The 19,684-nt window shown below is 53.5% G+C and overlaps 1 protein-coding gene across 2 annotated transcripts in view; it reads right to left on the bottom strand.

Moving 5' to 3' along the window:
• MMP16 (matrix metallopeptidase 16) overlaps positions 1–19,684 on the bottom strand; it is a 120,830-nt gene that overhangs the window by 35,298 nt on the left and 65,848 nt on the right. The window contains exons 2-3 of one of the 2 annotated variants that reach the window (XM_036232744.1): positions 11,319–11,467; positions 2,863–2,985 (exon numbers count right to left, since the gene is read on the bottom strand). In XM_036232744.1, the coding sequence (XP_036088637.1) occupies positions 2,863–2,985; positions 11,319–11,467 (272 nt within the window). The remainder of the gene's footprint in view (positions 1–2,862; positions 2,986–11,318; positions 11,468–19,684) is intronic. The other variant, XM_036232745.1, reaches the window with a different exon arrangement.

Genomic DNA, 19,684 nt, shown 5'->3' with positions numbered 1-19,684 from the left:
GTAAAATGGTAACTTCTAGAGTGTGTCCTCAGTAGTCACAGGGAGAGCTGGAGGATAAATACACTGGGAAAACTAACAGCGATGAACACAACATAATCTAACAATGTTATCATATTAATTATTACATCGTGGTTACTCATTAACATAATACAATTTTAAAAACAGATGCATCTGGCTATTTATGTATGTATCCCATTGGTCATTTATTACATAAAATACTATTTTAGAGTTGAGATTTTATAGAGTAAAAGAGCTTGAGCTAAGTCTATTTTACACAATACCAGTATATTTGGGAAATAAAGATGCGATTCATTAAGTTCCTACAATCGTTTTAAATAAAAGATTAACCAAAGTCTGCTAAGAATTCACTAATTCACTCAGCCGCCGTTTGTGCAGGGCGTGACCCATAGCAGCCCTCCACTCGCCTGTCAGGGATCGGCGACAGGCCCGGGCTGCCCCCGGAAGCAACACGCTCTGCCACCTGCCCTGCCCACGCATGACGCGGTCTCCGCCCAGACCGCGTTCTGCGCGAGGGCGGGGCCTGCCCAGCTCCGGTGGTCATCCCCATCGCCAGCGCATGATCCCAACAAAGAACACCTTATCACCGAGAAGCAAAAGCTGCCAAAAGAAAAGTGATCATAAATCTAGTAAAAAATTTGTAGCATCAAATGCTGATAGAACATTTACTCTACACAATGCAACTTCTTAGCAACTTATATATATTAACTTAGAAGTGCAATATCCTTAGCTCTCACTCTCAACTTTCCATAATCCTCTTAGAAAACACTCAACGATTTCTGCAATTTGGTAAATTAAAGGAGTAAAGATGATGGTTGGCATTTACTAAGCCCTATGTTCCAAGCACTGTGCTAAGTTTTCTTTCCCCCATCATCTGACAATTTTCTCCCGAGCTTTACGAGGAAGGTATTATTAGAATATTCACTTTGCACACAGGGAAATCGAGACTTAGATGGTTAAGTGACTTGACCCTAGTTTTACAGGGAGCAAGTATCAGAGGCAGGATCCAAACCGAGACTTTTTTCCTCTGAACCACGTGCCGCGCTGTGCTCACCAATAACCTGGACTTCTACAGGGACGGACCTTTCATGTTTTGAATATTCAAAACTGGCCGAGGAGAGGCCAGTGCAGGGGCCCAGCATCAGCAGCCGGTGGCTGGCTCTGAACATGCTGGCCCTTAGCGGTTTCTTCCTTCTGAGCTCTGCGTCCAGTGAAAATACCTTTGAAAGGTGAAGGGGAAAGAAAGACTCTCTTAGAAAAGAAAGAAAAAGAAAGTCGGAATTTGTTTCCAATAGACCTGCTTTTCAGGAAATTTTAAAAGAAGTTGATTAAAGAAGAAAAATCCTGCAGGCCAGAAATTCTGATCAGTTTAGAGAAAGAAAGAACATTAGGGGAGAAGTGAATAAAGGGGCAGTAAAGTTGTTATTTAAACGGATCTAACAGGAAACTGCTCGAAATAATGACAGCGACAACACATGGGGAGAGGACAGCTAACGGAGGGGCGAAGGCATGACGACAGCGCTACGAGGGCCAAGCGCGGGGAGGGGGGCGCGCACGGGCCCTGGGGAGCAGACTCGGGTGCGCTGCAGGGTGTACTCCAAACTCTGGAGTGCCACTAAAATAATTTTTAAAAGAGTATAAGTGACACGCTAATAGAAAATGGAATTACAGAAACTGCTCGTTTAAACCACAGAAGGCAGGGAGACCGATGAACGCAGCGCGGCGGCGGCGGCGGCGGCGGCGGCGGCGGCGGCGGCGGCGGCGGCGGCAGCGAATCACAACGCGGTGGACGCCGATCCGGCCACGGGCGGCGGCGGCGGCGAATCACAACACGGGGGCCGCCAATCCGGCCACGTCCTGGTCAAACTAAGCGGTCAAAGTGCGCCGCTGCAAAGGCAGATTTCAAGGCGGACTGAAAAACAAGATGCAGCCGTTTGCTGTCTACAAAAACCCACTTTAAATACAAAGACACTGATGAGATTAAAAGTATGGGAGGAAGAAAGATATACCACACTACACCAGTCAAAATAAAACTGCAATGTCAGGCAGAGCGGGCTTCACAACAGAGACTCTGCAGACGGAAAGTAGATAAGTGTAGTTGAACCGGAGGCCACCAGCAAGCAACTCGATCTAACTGATATCACAGAATACTTTGTCTTTTCTTTAAGAGATCTGAACAGACATCTCGCCAAAGAGGATATACGGAAGGCACCTCAGCATATGAAGATGTGCCGAGCATCACATGTCATCCGGGAAAGGCAAACTAAACCAACAGGGAGACGGCCCTGCACACCCACCGGAGTGGCCGAAATCCAGAACCTGACGTCACCGAGTGCCGACGAGGGCGTGCAGCCACGGGATGCTCGTTCACTGCTGGCGGGAGCCGGAACGGTGCAGCCGCTTTGGAGGACAGTGCGGCGGTTTCTTAGGAAGCTAGCCATGATCTCACCGTGTAGTTAGCGATCACACCGACAGTAGAAGTTGATTAAAAGACTCAAAGCCATTTTGTTTCAATGGCAATTATTTATCTATTTTATTGTCCGAGTAACTTTTCGGTCACGACGACTCGTGACGGAGTCCAGTGTGCTGAACGCCCGTCCCACAGTGCCCCAGAGCACCGGCCCTCATCCGAGAGGCCATGCAAAGGAGACCAGGCGCCTCCAGCAGCGCCCGCGACACCCCCGAGCGGACGCTTCATTGTCTCCCAGTTGCAGTTCTAAGCTCCTTATGTTAACATCATGGCACTGCCGCCGTGCGGCCACCATGCACAGCTGTCAGACGAAAGGTCAGAGCGCACAGTGGCGAGAACACGGGGAGACGGTAACGCACCGCCGGGTCCCCTACCTGTAAGTGATGTGCTTGTGCTGCCACTTCTGCCCCGTCAGCGCGTATCGCTTTCGACGGACGTTAAATCTGGAGCTGCCGCTTGTCTGGTCAGGCACGCCGCATCGAGGCTTCTTCATCCAGCTGCAAAAAGCAGTATTTTCCAGTTATTGATCAACAGCCCGAATCGGTAATTTCAAAAGGAAATAAACTGAGAAGGTAATTTATGACAGCAAAAAAGAAAACGGAAATCAAAAAGGCGAAGACTGTCCATTTTCCTGCAGTTTGAATCTATGTAGAAAGCACTTTTTTTCTCTCGATGATCAAGAATCACTAGTTTACAACTCAGATCTCCCAGATATTTTTTCACTAATTTATTTTTAGCTAACTGTAGACCCGGTCTCATAAAATAAGACTTTTTAAAATAAATGATTACTAAGGTCTCTTCTAGCTTTAACACACAACACTGTTAAAATCTTAAGTTCCAGGAGTCGAGCAGGTATGTGCCTCTCTCTTCCTGCTTACACAGAAGTCACTCGTTTGTCTAAGTAACATTGCCTTTCTTCACTTTTTTCTTCTTTTCACTTTGATCTTTACCTCAATTTCTAAGTAACAGCCATCTGCTTTGGATCTTTAATAATAACCAGATTCAAGACTTAAATTTATTTTTTCCTGAATATGAGGTTTAGTATCACACAAGGTTAACATATTTGTTTTAGGAAAATAAAATGCTGCCTTTGATTCGTTCATTTTACGTACTTATACAGACACAGCTGTCTCACTGGAGAGTGTGCTTTGACCACTGTCATGCTTTCTACATGTTCTTGCTTCTTATCTAAGGAGAAAAGTTTTCATTTTGAGTAGATTTTCTTTAGTGACTCAGAGGGTGGCTTTACTGTTCAGAATCCCTTTTAATTTAACAGTTACAGAGCTGATGCAGGCTTCATGGGGGCAACATGCTTCAGAAAGTGATATAAGAAAAGAATCATTTTTTCTTATATTTCACCAAACACTTAACAACTTTTACACTCTTTAAATGAAAGAGAATTGAACTGGTTGTGGAGATGTCCACCAAAATATGTACATTCTGTAAAAATGAATAAAATAGCTTACATGTGACATGGTTAAATCAGCTAATTGGCTTTTACGAACATAACAATCATGATGTTTCATGCAATGTCGTCGTGACAGCTACTTTTGGGAAAGATGCTGCGTTTCCAACAAGTGGCCCAGGTTTCTCCTTTTCATTCTGCCCCTGTCGTAATGCGGACATTGCCGTCGGCAGACATGATAAATCCCACCTCGATTAAAATGCACCGTAGAGTTACTCCAGAAAATCTCTGCATTTATTAAAGTCTCCAAGTCCATCAGACGCCTTGTGAATGCGAACTCCGAGGGCCCGCCAGCCTACAGAACTGACTGTGGAGGTGAGGCCGGGCCTCTGCCCTTCACCTCACAGGCCTGGGCATTCCGAGGGCCCCGTACCTGAGCGCCGTTTCACTAGACTGTAAGACAGTGGGGGCAGGGGATCTACATACTCCCCATTCCTGCGGAAACACCTGGCGTAAGCAGATATCCAGTGAGTAGATGCGAAAGAAAGATCATTATGTTTTATGATATGTACTGTAAAATCTAGACCTAGATTTAACCTGCAAGTCCTAAGCAATAATGATGGACTCATGATGACTTAAGTGGCTCTTACATATGGGTATTTCTTTAGTTACCTCAACAAAAATCATAATATTCCTAAGGCAGCTACCTACAAAGCTTTATTTATCTCACTAAAAGTACTGGGAGAATAAATAATATATGGTTACTGAATATGAATAAATTTACTTAATGCAGAACATGGTTATACTTATATTTAGCTAAAGAAAACATTTAAGGAAACACTCTAATAGAAGAAAAATTTTGAAATGCATAGTGGACAGAGTTTCACAGAGCGGAACTAGCGATTATCAGAACACTGTCTTTTCCATGAGCATGCGCTCTCTAAAGCTACGCTAACCACGCGCAGAAGTGCGGGGGGAAGGGAGCAGCCCACGGCGTCAGCTTCGGGCCACGCACGCGCCCCGAGGGACGGCGCGCGGTGGGGGAGGGTCCCCCGCAGGTGCGCTTCCCGGCCCCGCCCACTGCGGGCACCTTCGTCCCGTGTTCCAACTGTGTGTCCGTTTGCGCCCTCGCCCTGCCCGGATCCGCTCGCCCAGCACGCTTCTGCGCTTCGACACGCTGAGAGATACTTAACGCACCACGCCAATACAGGTGACGTATTACTGAATCGTGCGCTTGAAACCTATACAATTTTATTAACCAATGTCACCCCGGCAAACTTAATTTACAAAATGGGGATGAAAAGACAATTGCGGCAAGAGGCCCTTGGCGAGTTCGCACCGCGCAGGTCAGACGTGCGTGATACAAACACCTCGCGACGTAACAGGCCATGCGCCCTCACAGCTCCGCCGCTCTCCCGGCGCCCCTCCTCGCTTCACATGCTGCAAAAGCGGAACCACCTTCTCCTGCCCCAAACTCGCCGGCTGCCCTGGTGGCGCGTCACAGCCGGGAGTGCCCGCCCCTCTGACGCCCGAGCGGACGGCCGGCGCTGCCTCCACGGCTCGCCCCGGCGCCCGGCTCAGCGCCGCGTGGCCTCGTCTGTCTCCAAAGCTGCTCTGGCACCTCATTGTCACCAGGGGTCCCTCCTGCCACCCAGAGAGCCGTCTTCCCAGAGCACAGACGTGCTCTCTGCAGGCCCCGAGCACGCCCCGAGCCTGCGGGAAGACCCTGCGCCAGGCCTGCCTGGCGAGGTGTCCCCCGTGCGCTGCTCCCCGAGGCCCGCCCAGGCTCCCACGGAGGCGGGTGTCTCTGCCTCTGTCTGGGGTGGTACCCCTTCGGTCACACGGAAACCCTCACGCCCCTCGCTATGCCCTCGCGCGGGCAGCTGGCCGTCCCGACGCGGCGTGGGCTGCGCTGCGTGTTCGGCCCGGTTGCGTCTGTCTCCAGCTGTCTCCACCGGCCCGAGGCTCAGGCCGGAGAGCCAGGGTGAGACCGGTGCCCGGTGATGTCCCCGAGAAGGAACATGGCGCGGATGAACCGCGTGCGCGTCCTTGGCACACGCTGCTCTTCCCCACTGGCCTGTGCTCCGTGAGGCCTCGGTGACTCTTCCCAGCTCCGCGTCTTCAGCGCATTCCGGCGTGGACATCATGCGGACATGGTCACATGAGACTAAAGCACAGAGCAGGCGACTTAGGGGCAAGAAACACGCATGAGAACAGGCCCAACCCGACGCAGTGCGGGCTACGCGGGCTGACAGCGCCCCGCGTCGACGTCGCCGGCATCTGTACCCACGCTCTGGCACGGAGGTATTAGTGGGTATCATCTAGATATGCAAAGCCCAAAGGACAGGGTCCCAGAACACCCGGACGCTGAGCATAGCACATGGGTCTGAGATACACTGGGCCACGGGCTTCCCCTGCGACCCGCGTTTAAACCTTCTTCACTCTCCTAAGCTCCTTCTCACGGGACTTGCTAAGGTCCAGGAGCAGGGGTGTGGGGGGGCCGTGGGATCGGGTCCGGGAGCAGGGGGGTGGGGGGGGGTGTGGGATCGGGTCCGGGAGAAGGGGCGTGGGGGGGCCGTGGGATCGGGTCCAGGAGCAGGGGCGTGGGGGGCCGTGGAATCGGGGTCCGGGAGCAGGGGTGGGGCCGTGGGAACGGGGTCCGGGAGCAGGGGCGGGGCCGTGGGATCGGATCCCGGAGCAGGAGCGTGGGGGGCCGTGGGATCGGGTCCAGGAGCAGGGGCGTGGGGGAGGCCGTGGAATCAGGGTCCGGGAGCAGGGGTGGGGCCGTGGGAACGGGGTCCGGGAGCAGGAGCGTGGGGGGCCGTGGGATCGGGTCCGGGAGCCAGCCGCCAGCCCGCCCCAGCTCCCGCGGCTCGGAACCCGGTGTCGCAGGCTCCCGGTCCCGTTTCTCCTGGTCTCGCCCGTGTCTTCCTGAGTCGTCGCGGGAGGAAAGCAGTCGGATCACGTGACGCGCTGGGCGCGGGGCCGGCGGACACAGCCGCTGCCGCCGCCGAGTCCCAGGACCGTGTCCCCCTGTCGCCGCAGGGCGCCGTGGCTTTGGGAGCCGCGCAGCAGCGCGCGGGTGGCCCGGCCCGCAGGGCGCTCGCGGAAAGCGCTGCGCTCTTCAGAACGAGGATATCCCTGGGGTGACGGTAATAAAAATACCAGCACATGCACTGTCCTCTGTCTTCTGTAAGCGAAGTAGCCACGAGCCTGTAAACAAGTTGGCAGCAGTGCTAAGGGCCTCTATGCGCCTCACGGTAGCCACCAGTTTCGGGGAAAAGCCTTTTTAACTGAGTTGAGCATCCACTCACACACATAGAGTCACCCACTGAATGACCTCTGAGAGGGGCTCCCACCGCGTACCCCACACTGCCTGGTGCCCTGAATGGGGCGGCCAGAGGCAGTGAAGCAGCAGAGCACAGTGGGAACTGGGCCCCGGGGCTGGCAGGGGCCACGCGGTGGCCCTGTGCACATGTCCCTACCTTCACAGAGAGGATAGAAACAACTCACAAAAATATGTCTGTGCCCGATGAATCAGCAACCTGAGAAAACTGTTCGTCAGCGTAAAATGTTAAACAGGTTTTTACCCCTAGACTTTCCCAAGTTCCAGGGACAGTAAGAGTAAAATCCACTACTTAGAGTCTTCTAGACATTTCTAAATATGCTTACTTTCATTACTTCAAAAATCCTTAGGTTTTGTTTGGTTCGTGGAGCCAAATCCAGCACTTAGGACGGTTTGTAAAAAGCAGAGTCGCGTCAGCTCAGCTGCAGACCCGCGGCCAGCGCCCCTGCCCCACAGGCTCTCCTCCTGTCGACTCGTGAGCTGCCTGCCTGGACACGTGTGTTCTTTACGAGGCTGAGGCTTCCAAGTTAAACAACTGAAAACCCCACGCACAGAGAGCACATCTAGGAAGCCTCCGTGGCCTGCGAGCTGAACAGAGCCTCGGTCAGCGCCCGCCCGCATTTAAGCCTCCACCTGTGCCACCTCAGGAGGCAGATGCAAGGCCCCTGCTCCCCACCACCCTCTGCAGCTGCCCGAGTGAGGACTGACCCAGCCTGTGACCTCGGAGTGTCTGAGCCATGCTGGAGTATTCGGAACATGCCTCGGCATGCGGACAGGAAGAACTTTAATTGCTAATCAATCGCTTATATCTAATTTGAAAAAGACGAGTCTTAACTTCATAAGTCAGACAAAAGGGTAAAAATCATGACACGATGATAATTAAGCCAAAAAGCTTGTAATTCTTGTAGCTAAAAAAAATGTAATTCTTAAATCAGGAGTTCAAATACCACTATAGTTTTATAATAATTACTTAATAAAAGTTACTTATTCCATCTTAAATTAACTTGAGATAGATTTCTGGCCATGGTTTGAATAAATTAAGCAGAATTACTCAGCTCATCCTAAATATATGTATACCTGAATGTGCATCTCTGTGCATGTGTGCATACGCGTACACATGTGTATACATGTCTGTTTGTTAATCACGATGCTGTGCGCACGTCGAAGATAAACTAGAATTTAAAAATACTCAGTATTAACATCAGAAAAACCTATTAGACTCATTTTCATTATTGCCTCGTTATCTTTTTCTCTCTCTGCTAAATACATCCCTTCTATGCGTAAGATAAATTAGTCCACTTATTACGGAACTTAAGTGAGCTTCCTTCCAAAAATGAGCTAAGAAACCCACAATTTAAAAGAACCGCTGCAATGTATGCTAATGAGCTCGTTTTGGGTTGGGGATATGTTTTTATTTCTGTCTTGCCAATGCCAATGCTAATTAATGTAAAACCATATAATATGTCATTTAATATAATACATTCATTTGCTGCTTGAAAATAGTTAAAATTTCTTCAACACGAAATGAAATGACCACAATTGGCATGGCTACTTTTAATTATCCAAGAATTATAGATTAGATGTACCAAATGTCTGTCTGCCAAAGGAGGATATAATTATTTCATTTAAAAACAATTAATCTTGACGAGAGTCTAAAATTTGATAAAAGTTTATAGCATCTGAAAATGAATCCTAAGGCATTATTTTAATATGGAGGAGTAATTTTAGGTCTATAATTATAGCCGTATTTTGTGTAATAAGGCTTAGATAAAAACTCGCACCTTATAATTTGACCATTTCGGCACGGGCTGTTAGCACCCACTCATTTCGGATTGCAAAGGCACAGACAACTGCTCGCGTGGCGTGATCGTAGGAATTTCGCTGCAGACACAGGCTGCCTTCGAGCCGGACACCCCTACTGACAGCACCTGGACGCTGCGCACACGGCAGCGGAAACGGGCAGACAGGCGGCCAGGGAAGGAGCAGGGTGTCTGAGAGGAGTGACAGTGACAGCGGCATGGAGGACAGAGGGCGCGTGGCAGGCTAGGGAGGGAAGAGGCGAGGCTGCCGTGAGTTCACCTAGCGCCTCCGGCAGGTAGAACTCTCCATTTCAGGGAAAGATGCCTTTCCAAATTCCAAAGGACTGAGTCAGAACAAAGGTTTGTTAAGCAAACAAACAAATGCCAAAAATAAAAGCAAGCCAGGAACCGGGCTGGCCTTAAATGGAAGGCCATCCGCGTGGCTGACGCCTGCTCGGCAGCGCCACGCTTCACGCATGCGCGACTTTCACGGCTGCCGGTGGGCACAGCCCCGGTCCAGGTCGGGGGCCCGCGCCCTGGGCTGGGAACTCCGGGTCCTCCTCCGACCTGCTCAGACCGCCGTCTGCAGGGAGGCCCGAGCAAGTCCCGCTCACGCCCTCCGCCGGCCCCTCCAGACACAGGCCTGTTTCCGGCTCTTCAGGGAAATCTAACCCACCCACCACGCCTCCTCCCAATGACAGCAGGAGGGGCTCTCAAAACTGGGGGGAAGCACAGATGCCCCTTCTACCAGCCTCCACTTTCTTAATTTCATTACCTAGTAAGAAGTTGACTTTTCACAAAAAATCAAAAAAATTAATTTGTTCCCAAAGGTCTCAATTTCTTGTCTTTTTTAACAGTGTGTGCTATTTCCCAAGAAAGGCCCTTGTTAGATAACAGCTCTGGCAGGGGACGAGCAGGCTGTGCCAAGCGCTGTGACGTGCGGGCGTGAGGACTCGCTCACACCGCTGCCAGAGGCAGGGTGCGCGGCCCGCGTGCGACCCGACGGCTCCACTCGTCAGGGACAAGACGAGCACCCGGGTTAAAATGAACGTTTGCGAACGCAATCGCCATGGTCAGAGGGCAGCCGGGGAAAAATATCCACATTCTGTTCCCAAATCTGATAACGAGTTTCTCCCTCCTTGCAGAGTGCATTAATTCCTGATTATATTTCCCCAGATGTAGATCAAAGTTAATATTTAAGTGTCTTAAAAGCGCTAGGAGAGGAAGTGTATTTATTTTTCACACTGCCATGACAGTCCCTCTTCAAGCCTTTATTATGTGCTTTCATACCTCGATTAAATGGAAATAGCATGACTAACATCTGCCGGTAAGTATGAGAAGGCAAAACATAATTTTTAAATTATACGTTAAATTAGTCTAATATGTCAGCATTGATGTGCACCTGAGCCCACCTATTTCAGGTATTTAAGGTTCAGAAAGAAATAAGTGTGCCCCTTGCTGAGGCGCCCGCCTGGAACCATGGACAGCTCCTCACGCGGCCGCGAAGAGGCCCGCGCGCTGGGGACCCGGACGCCGCTGAGCCTGCGCGGTGGCGGGGGTGCCCGGGATGCTCCGGCCGCCCCTGCCGAGGACAGTCTAGGGGCCACGACCTCAGCAGGCGGCGGGCCGGACTCCCGCTGGGTCCAGACCCGGCAAACGCCGGCCACATCCCCGTGAACCGTTCGGTCCCCTGCCGGCCTCCGCGTCCAGGCCTCCGGGTGCAGGCCCCGGCCAGCGCGTCCAGCCACGCCCCGACTCCAGGTCCCCTGAAGAAGCCACTCTGCCCGTGAGGCTGTGTCTGCCTCTCGCGGAGAGCGCGCCCAGGGAGGAGCCACTGGTCGAATGAATAAACGAACAAATGGAGGGATCGATCAACACAGCAACGCACGTCAATGACACGTAAAAACAGCCCCTTTCGGCAAAGATCAAGCGGAGGCCCTCCCGAGGGCGGCGCGGGGCGCTGCCGCGCATGGGGCGGGCTCGCCCGCCGGCTCCCGCCGCCCCCCCACCCCGGGGCCCAGTGTGAGCTGCTCCCCACGGTCCTCGGTGTCGCCACTTGGGCCGGTTCCAAGCCACTGCCGCCCGTTGCTTACGAGGAAAGGACCGTGCAGGGGGCCCCGCCGGCCGCTGCGACGCGTCGCCGGCTGTCGCCTCTGGCTCGCGCTGGTCCGAGTGTCCCCCCCACTCCGGGACGTGCCGCTCCCGCCGGGGGCGCGGACGGCCTCCCGGGGGCGGCGCGCGGGCAGGGCCGCAGGGCCGGGCAGGGGCGCGGCTACTCACGCGAGCGTGTCCGCGTCCACGCGGCCCGTCGTGTTGATGCCGTAGAACTGCTGCATGGCGGCCAGCGCCGACTGCATGGTCGCGGCGGAGCGCAGCGCGGACGCGCGCGGGCCGGGCGCCGGCAGGTAGCCGTACTTCTGCAGCCACACCTGCAAGCGACACGGACCTTTTAGAAGAGGCGCGACCGAGCGCGACCGCGGGCTCCCCGCCGTGTCCTCTGCAAGGGCACGCGTGGGCTCAGCGCTTTTCCTCCTCCAACGCGTATTCCGCCATCTTAGTATCATTTCGGGGTTGTGCTGGGTCTTTCTAACATATCTACAAATGCTATCTGAAGGAAAAGATGAATAATTTGTTGCCAGCTTGCGGTTTATAGCGCCGGATAAAATCGCAGAAGGTCAGCCCTTAGTTCCCTACAAGGGAGCACCCATAAGACCGTCCGCGCATGTCTCAGCAGACTTTGCAGCCCAGAAAGGCGTGGCATAAAAATATCCAAACCCAGGACCTACAACCACGATGACTCAACCCAGCAAAGCGACCATTTAGAATCAAAGGACAGATAAAGGGCTTCCCAGACAAGAAACAGCTAAAGGAGGTTGCCACCTCCAAGCCAGCATTACAGGAAATGTTGGAGGGATTTCTTTAAGAAGAAAAATTATGTATCAAAGATATGAAAAAAGAATCGCAATAACTATGTAACTATTAATAAGTACTTCGAATAAAAAAAGAATTAAGTGCTCCTATCAGTGGATAGGGCGGCTGAATGAATGAGCAAACGAGACTGTTCCCTGTGCTGCCTGCAGGACTCGCTCCAGATCAAAAGACACACGGGTGGGAAGAGAAGGGCGGAGAAAGCTGTTGCTGATGGACCCGGGGCACAGTGTGCCGAGCGGGGTCAGACGGAGACAAACGCCATATGATCTCACGCACAGCTGAAATCTAAAGAAAAAATAACAAAAAGAAAACAGAAACAAAGTCATAGATACAGAGAACATTTTGAAGGTTAACAGGCGGGAGGGGGTTGGGGGTGGTTGGAAAAAAGGGGAGGGATTAAAAAGTACAAATCGGCAGTTACAGGAGAGTCACGGGGCTGTGCAGTGCAGCGGAGGGGACGCAGCCGATCAGGTCGCAGCAACTGTGCACCGAGCCAGCGGGCTCTAGACCCCTCGAGTTATGTAGAAGACTAATCACTAGGCTGCACACCTGACGCTAATCTAATATTGTATGCAAGCTCTAATTGAACAATTAAAAATATTATTTAAAAAAGATCATCCTGCCCTCAGGATCTCAACTCCCCAAACAGAGGACGGCACTTCTTCCCCACACTGACCCCAAGGACATCCACGCAGGGCTGTGAAGGCAAAGCGCATGTCGCGCCTCTGAAATGTCCCTTTCCGAATAACTGAGCAGCAGCCACCACGGTAGTAAACTCACAGGTGGGCCACTGTCTGTCACAACATTTTGGGCACAAATTTCATGCAGCTGGTCTACGCAATCGTCACCACATGTCTTCGAGCATAGGCAGCTATTTCTCATGTGAAGAACATTCTTTTGTATTTAAGATGGTTCAGTTCAATTTGAATAATGTCAGTGGCCACAGCTCCCACGGATAGATGGGATCAGACGATCCTGAGCAGTCGACGGTCTGGCCCTCTCCTTAAGAACCTCTTAATCTGCCTTCTCCTCTTGGCCAGGGCAGAGCGAGCTGGGTGGATGTGAGGGGCGACGGTGGAGTTAAGCTCACACACCCCGGGGTGATCACAGCGACCATTCAGAGTAGTTTAAGGTCAGACTCTAACCGTCACCCCAAACTCAGGGTGGCCGGGAAAAAGGCTATGGAACCGATGCTCTCCGGCTTCCCAGTCTCTGCATTTGACCGAGAGGCACGGTTCTGTGTTCAGTTCACACCCCGAGCCACTGCCTGCATCTCTACCTCCCTCAGGTTCTATGATTTCGTCAGGTGCAGGGCTTGTCTGTGAGACGAGAAAGACCAAGTCCCCGCACCCATGGGACGGACGGCAGCGGTGCCTTGGAGGGAAACCACTCCCCACATGCTTCCCTCCCCCGAGTTGAGTATCCTGGGAAGGACGCACCGCTGTCCCCGAAGCCCGACGCACTCCCGCCATGACCTTGTCCCCGATGCCCCGCGCGCTCTCTCCGTGACTTTGCCACCACAGCGTAGGACAGCTGTTCCCTCCAGGCAAATAAGCAGTGAGTACAGAAACTAAATGTCACCACAGGAACCGGTACTGGATCTGCCAGCATTCTAACCGGGAAACACGACATGGCGTTTTGCGGTATTTCCAGGAAATCGGTGCCCTTGAAAGTGCAGCGTCACAGGCACGACGTCCCGAAAACAAAACGTTTACTCCGAACGTGTGTCGGGGAGCGGCAGACACCGCCCATCGCTGCCGGGAGGCCTGCGCGGGAACTCCGTCCAGGGAGTCCCCCCACGCCCGGGGACACGGCGAGGCACTCATGCCCCCTAATCTGAATGGGTGGGCTGCCAGGGAGGCCACAGATGTTGAGTCGTCTAGTCGGCAGTGCCACAGTCTGAAACAGATACCATTTTTTTCTTGATGAAAGAGACAAGAGTTCACTGGCAATGCATTATTTACTAGGAAATGCGATACCTATTATCATGGAATTTCCCCCAAATCAGAAAATTTCACCTGGACCTTTGATAGCAGATGTGTGCTAATATTCTGAAATTGAACTCTTTTTTTCCCATTATTGTTTGTATTAATTTCTTACTTGCTGGAGCACTGAATTGCTTGCTAGGTCACTCATGGGTGCTGGGATCCTGGCAATCACATTTACAAGTACAGTAAAGAGGAAACTGTTAATAATAAACCTTGTGATTTGTGTACAAATAGGAAGACTACAAAATATATAATTTTAAGTGCATAATGAAAAAATAGCATGTTCTAAAAAAAATAAATATTTTCTTCTACTTTAGCCTTTCATACAAATTAGTTGGAATAAAACAACGAATTGAGATTTTTCTTTGGGTTCTCTTTTCTATTATGTCATTTATCATGAAATGTTGTTTTTCCAAACGATTGAGAAGTGGGTAGTTCTTTTCAATTGTAAAACATTAGGTCAGCTATGAGCGCTACCATTTTATGTTCAACATTTGTTTTTTTTGGCTGATAAATCAAAGTCATTAAGATGATGGGTCAGCTTGAGTGGCCCTTTCCTAATGTCCCCGTTATTTGTTAATCAAGAAATTGCTCTAATATCATCAAGAATCGACCTGGCATGATTATCAATTGACACTTGCAAAGCATCTTTCCACCTGGTGCCGGGTTTGAGTGGGAAACTATCGAGCCCTCGAGGACATTCCATACCGAGGTACAAACCGCCAGAGACAAGCTTACTCCTGCCGAGGTAAAAAGCGGCTGGTCCCACCCACCACGACCTGCAGCGCCTGGGCTCACGCTGCTTCTCCACACGCGTGAATGCGACGTGGAGCCCGGACGAGGCCACACTCTTGCTCGGATAACCCTTGACCCCTGAGAGGGGGCCTCTCATGCGTCTGTTTTTGTTTTATGCTACTTCTCTTTCAGCTGCTGAGACCACAGAATTCTGAGAGTCTGAGCATTTTTGGTGTGATGAAGAAAAGACCCATGCCGAGTAGCCCTAAATGACAAGGTGTCGATGCTCCCGAGGAGCCTGAGTCGGCCCACGTGGTGACGTAGAACTAGCTGGATGGCATGCTCGGCGCGGCAGTGGCAGTGGCCATGCGGGCAGCGTGTGCGAACACGGACATGAGCTGCCGCTGAAGGAAGATGAGGGCGGACCCTGGCCTGCAGGCGCTGCTGGCGCGGGGGGCCCCGGGGCACGTGTGCCTACCCCATCGCTGCAGAACGAAGCCCGGGCCGCAGGTGGGCACGGCAGGTGGCCTCGGCACAGCGTCATCCTACAGTAGTGAACAACGAGGAGTCTGGGAAATTGGGATATGGCAGGCGACAGAGAGAAAAACCTTTCCTTCTCTCTTGGTTTCTACTTAATTACTAATTTATAATATTATTTGATTAAAAAAAGTTAAAATAAATCTATAAACTAAGATTTGAAGGTAACTTTACCCCTTCAAGACTATGCTGTAGACATCCATCCTCATACATTGTTATTTGAAATGTATCCCTGTTTTTGACAGTTTTAGAGTATTGCTTTTCCTGGGTGATTGGAAATAGCGAATTTGCCTCCTGAGATTGTTGGCCATTTGATGCTTTTTCAGCGTTTTGAAATGCACATAGCGGACAGTCCAGGAGTCACTTCCTCTCCCGGGCATCTGGGAGAAGTGAAACTGCGCTTTCGGGGCTGACGCGAGGACGGAGAACACAGAAATCCGGAGCGTGATTCTCGCGCAGCGAGCCACGTTCTACCCTCGCCAGCGGCTCTGGGCTTTTGTAATTGCTCCTGCTCCGGTTCAGCTCTGTCCCTGGGAAGAAGCAAGACTGAAAACGCAGGTGCGATCTCGGCATCAGACTTGTGAGGACGGACGAACCACAGGCAGAGGACGAGGTGCTGGTTAGAAACTCCCCAAGGCCCCCAGAAACGGGGAAGTAAGGCACACCCGCAAGCCCGTTTCGGCTTTCTGTGCTTCATTTTGCTCGCTGGATGGAATGTGCATTTGCGGGTTAAGAGGCGAGCGAGCTTCCTCGAGGCGCGGCGCGATGCCGTCGCCTGTCTCGTCACCGCGGGCACAGCCAACGACAGAAGCTCAAATGCAGCACCGAAACCTCGCCGCACGCCCCGCCCCCACCTTCTGGGGCGCTCAGGGTCCTGGCTGCCGTCTGGTCGACGAGACCGATTTCTGCTGTTGCCGCTGACATGGGGCAACGACCGGAAGGGTGACGCTGTCCGCAGGGCAGGACAGTGCGGGAGCAGGCAGAGGCACTCAGACATCACGCTCTGCGCCCACAGGCGCGCCTCGCTGGGCCGCGGGGCCCGGCGCGGGCAGCGGGCACGCACTTCGCCGAGCCCGTCGAGAAAGGCCGGCTCCGAGGCTAACGCTTGGAGTCGCCACGCTGTGAGGCTGCACGGACTGCTCGGCGCTCCACCCACGCCTGACCGCGCTGCGCGGCGCGAGCCCTCCGCGCCCTGGCCGCCTCTCTGCCTGCCTCTCTGCCTGTCCTCGTCTCTCCTGAGCACAGTCAGCGTTCCAAAGACAGGTATGTCGTGCGCACACACATGCTCACTGACAAAACCAGACCGAAACACCCAAAAGACGAAACTCAACCCACAATAAAGGGCAGCCGAGCACATGTCACCATGTGTCACCCGGGTCCCACCTGCATCCTGAGGGAGGAGGCCGGGTCCCCAGGCTGGAAGGGTTGGCAGCGTCTCCCAGCACATTACAGCTAGTTCCTGTGACAGGTTAAATGAATCTATCGATTGTCTCAACTTAAAAAGCAGACATTTTATAACACTCTGTGATATGATGGGGAATGACCAAGAAAATAGTTTGTGCCTTGTAGATGTTTCCTGGCTGTCTCATGACCAAGTGCTTAAACAGCTGTCAACCTTACGGAAGTTACACATTTCTTACACAAAGACAAAAGTGCTGTCCTTTTCTGTAAAGAGTATGCTACTCGATAACAGTTATTGGGGAAGCATCATGAAAAGAACATTTAATCTGTCCCACCAAGAGCAAGGTGGCATTTTAGCAACGCAGGGAAAACAAACTGCTTTTGAAATAAAGGCGTCCCCGGCAGAGAGCACTTTACAGATAAAGCTTGGAAATGTTTCTGTTATCACATGACTTTCCACTAAAAAAGATGGAGATGCCTGTTAAAACTCTCTCATAATTGCCTCCTTTAAACTCCAGCAGCAGAATTTTCTGCCTGTAAAATAGCCCGACGAGAGAATAATTGCAGCGGGTTTTAAGTCCATTTGTTAAAGAAAAGAAAATGTGAACACCTTCTGATTTGTTTTCAGGACAACTGACAGGCGTCGGGGAAGATGGGAATTCACCATCTGAATTCAGCAGACACCTTTGCGTGACTGATGGATGGAATTACCGGCCGAGGATCACATCTGTAGCCAGCTACCGGCCCGCCTCTCCAGTTGCATTGCTTGCCCTGCACAGTGTCTTTTTTGGCCATGGGAAGTTTTAAGATTAAAAATAAATGGATCTTGAAATCGCTGTATTTCAAATGTTAAATCAACATTTACAGAATAATGAAGACATTCACAGAACTCTCCAAGAAAAGGCAATCATTAATAATAATTCTAATAAGACTAAAAGACTATTAACATGATTAATAAGTAAAATACAAAAGAATATTTTTTAATCTTGTTATTTTCAGCTCATCTTAATGTTTCTATTTCAATTATATTTTACAACATACAGAATGTGTCGTACATCTGTTCATGAGTAACACTGCAAGCGAGAGGGGCCTGTTACAGCGACGGATCGACGGCAGCGCAGCGGGCGCTGGCGTCCCAGGCGGGAGCCGCTGTGTTTGAAGGAAGCGCCTTCGTGAGCCATCACCCTGCGACGTGGCCCGCTCGCTGTCCCCGCGGGACGGGCAGGCAGTTCATCACCGTCGCGCATCGGAGGGCGACCCCCAGTCCCCGCACTCCGCTCTCTGCCGGGTGCCACCGGAGCTTCCACGCCCCGGGAAGGCCCTCCCAGCCAGCCGAGCGGCCGCGCGGCCCGTGCCGGTCCCCCGGCTCCACGGAACGTCGTCTTCGTCGCGGTGACCTCCGGCCGCCCCGCCAGACCCCGATGAGAACGGCACCTGCCGGCTTCCTCCGCCGGGGCCCGGGCAGTCACCCGCGTGGCCGTAAACGACCTGACAGTGAAGCAGTGGTGTCTGCGTCGTAAATGACAGACTGAAACCCCCGAGAGACGACGTGAGGTGCCGGGGACACGCTGGCGCGGGAGGAGCCACGGGCATCACGCGGCCCTGGCGGCGCCGGCGGCGCTGTCCCCCCGGGCCTCGGGGGCCGGAGCCCCAGCCGCCTGCCCGCCCCCTGCAGGTCCCCGGGGACCCCGCTGGCTTCACGGGCGGAGACGGATGGCGAGGCAGACCCGCGGCCGGCCCGCTTCGGGGTCCGCGCGCGCAGCGCGCCCCGTCGGACCTCGGCAGGGGCCCGGCCTCCGGGGCCGTCCGCGTGCACACGGGACTCGGAGCTCTGCGCGTAGACGCCGCTGCGGCCTGGTGCGCGGACCTGGCCCCCTCCGCTCCGCCGGGTCCCACCCCCAACCCCTGCCCCCCGCCCCCGGCGTCCCCTGCGCCTGCGCGCCGCCCGCCGCCTGTACCCGCGCGCCCTCGGGCACCTCTCCCGCAGCCGGGGCCCGAGCCGCCGCGCGCTGATGACGGCCGCAGGCGGCCTCCAGCCCGGCCTCCGCCCCGGCGCCCGGCCGGCCCCGGCGCCCGGCCGGCCCCGGCGCTGCTGCCTCCACCGAAGACGCGGGCGTCGTCCACGGCGCTGCCCGCAGCCGCCGGCCCGCGTCCTCACGGCCGCCCCGGCGCCCCGTCTTCGCTCTGCGCCCCGCATGGACGCTCACTTCGGATGCCACCCCTTCCTCCACGACACCCTCGCTCCCCACCAGAGACTTCGAGTCGCCGCCCTCCTCCAGCTTTGTGACCGCCACCATTCCCTGACCGCGCCCACCCGGCGTGACTTCGCTTCTTTATTGTGGCGAACAACATGTAACCTAGAACTTTAACCATTTTAGCTGTTTCTGAGTGGCTGGCATTTATTTTTGCAGCATTAAGTACATTCATCTTGTTATGCATCCATCACCACGCTCCGTCTCCAGAATTTTCTCTCCCAAGTGGAAATTCTGCGCCCCCTGAATGAAAACACCACGGCCCTGCTCCCCGCCCGTGGGGGCCGGTTCCGCCTCCTGCCCACGCGAAGCCGCCAGGCCCCATGCAGCATGTCTCCTTCCGCAGCGCGTTATGCCCCGAGCACGTGTGCAAGGCTCGCCCACGTGCCAGCACGCACCGTGTGACGGTTCTCCCGCCGAACGCCCCGCGTCGTGGTCAGCCAGTGGCCAGCCAGGGGACATCTGGCCTGCCGTGGACGCTGTCCTGCAAACCCCTGCAGAGCCTGCTTTCCGCTCCTCGGGGCACACGTCCAGACGTGGCGCTGCTCGGCCGCGCAGCGATCCTGTGAGTGACTCTGGAGGGTCCGACACGACTTCCCGCAGAGGACATGGGTTCCTCTGGGCGGCAGGTGATGCGGAGGCTGCACACCTCACGGCCCCACCGCAACGCGCGCGGGGCCAGGCTCTGCACGCCCTCCCCAGCACTGGCTCCTTCGTTCCTCGGAAAAGCCATCCTCACGGTGCAAAGTGGCATGCGTTGTCTCTAAACGTAGATCGAAGGCTGCCATCCCTTTGACCACAA

Source organism: Rousettus aegyptiacus, unplaced genomic scaffold (assembly GCF_014176215.1).
Source record: "Rousettus aegyptiacus isolate mRouAeg1 unplaced genomic scaffold, mRouAeg1.p scaffold_m13_p_15, whole genome shotgun sequence".
Taxonomy (NCBI): Eukaryota; Metazoa; Chordata; class Mammalia; order Chiroptera; family Pteropodidae; genus Rousettus; species Rousettus aegyptiacus.
Note: the sequence above shows the minus strand (reverse complement) of the source record. Positions and strands in the feature narration are given on the sequence as shown.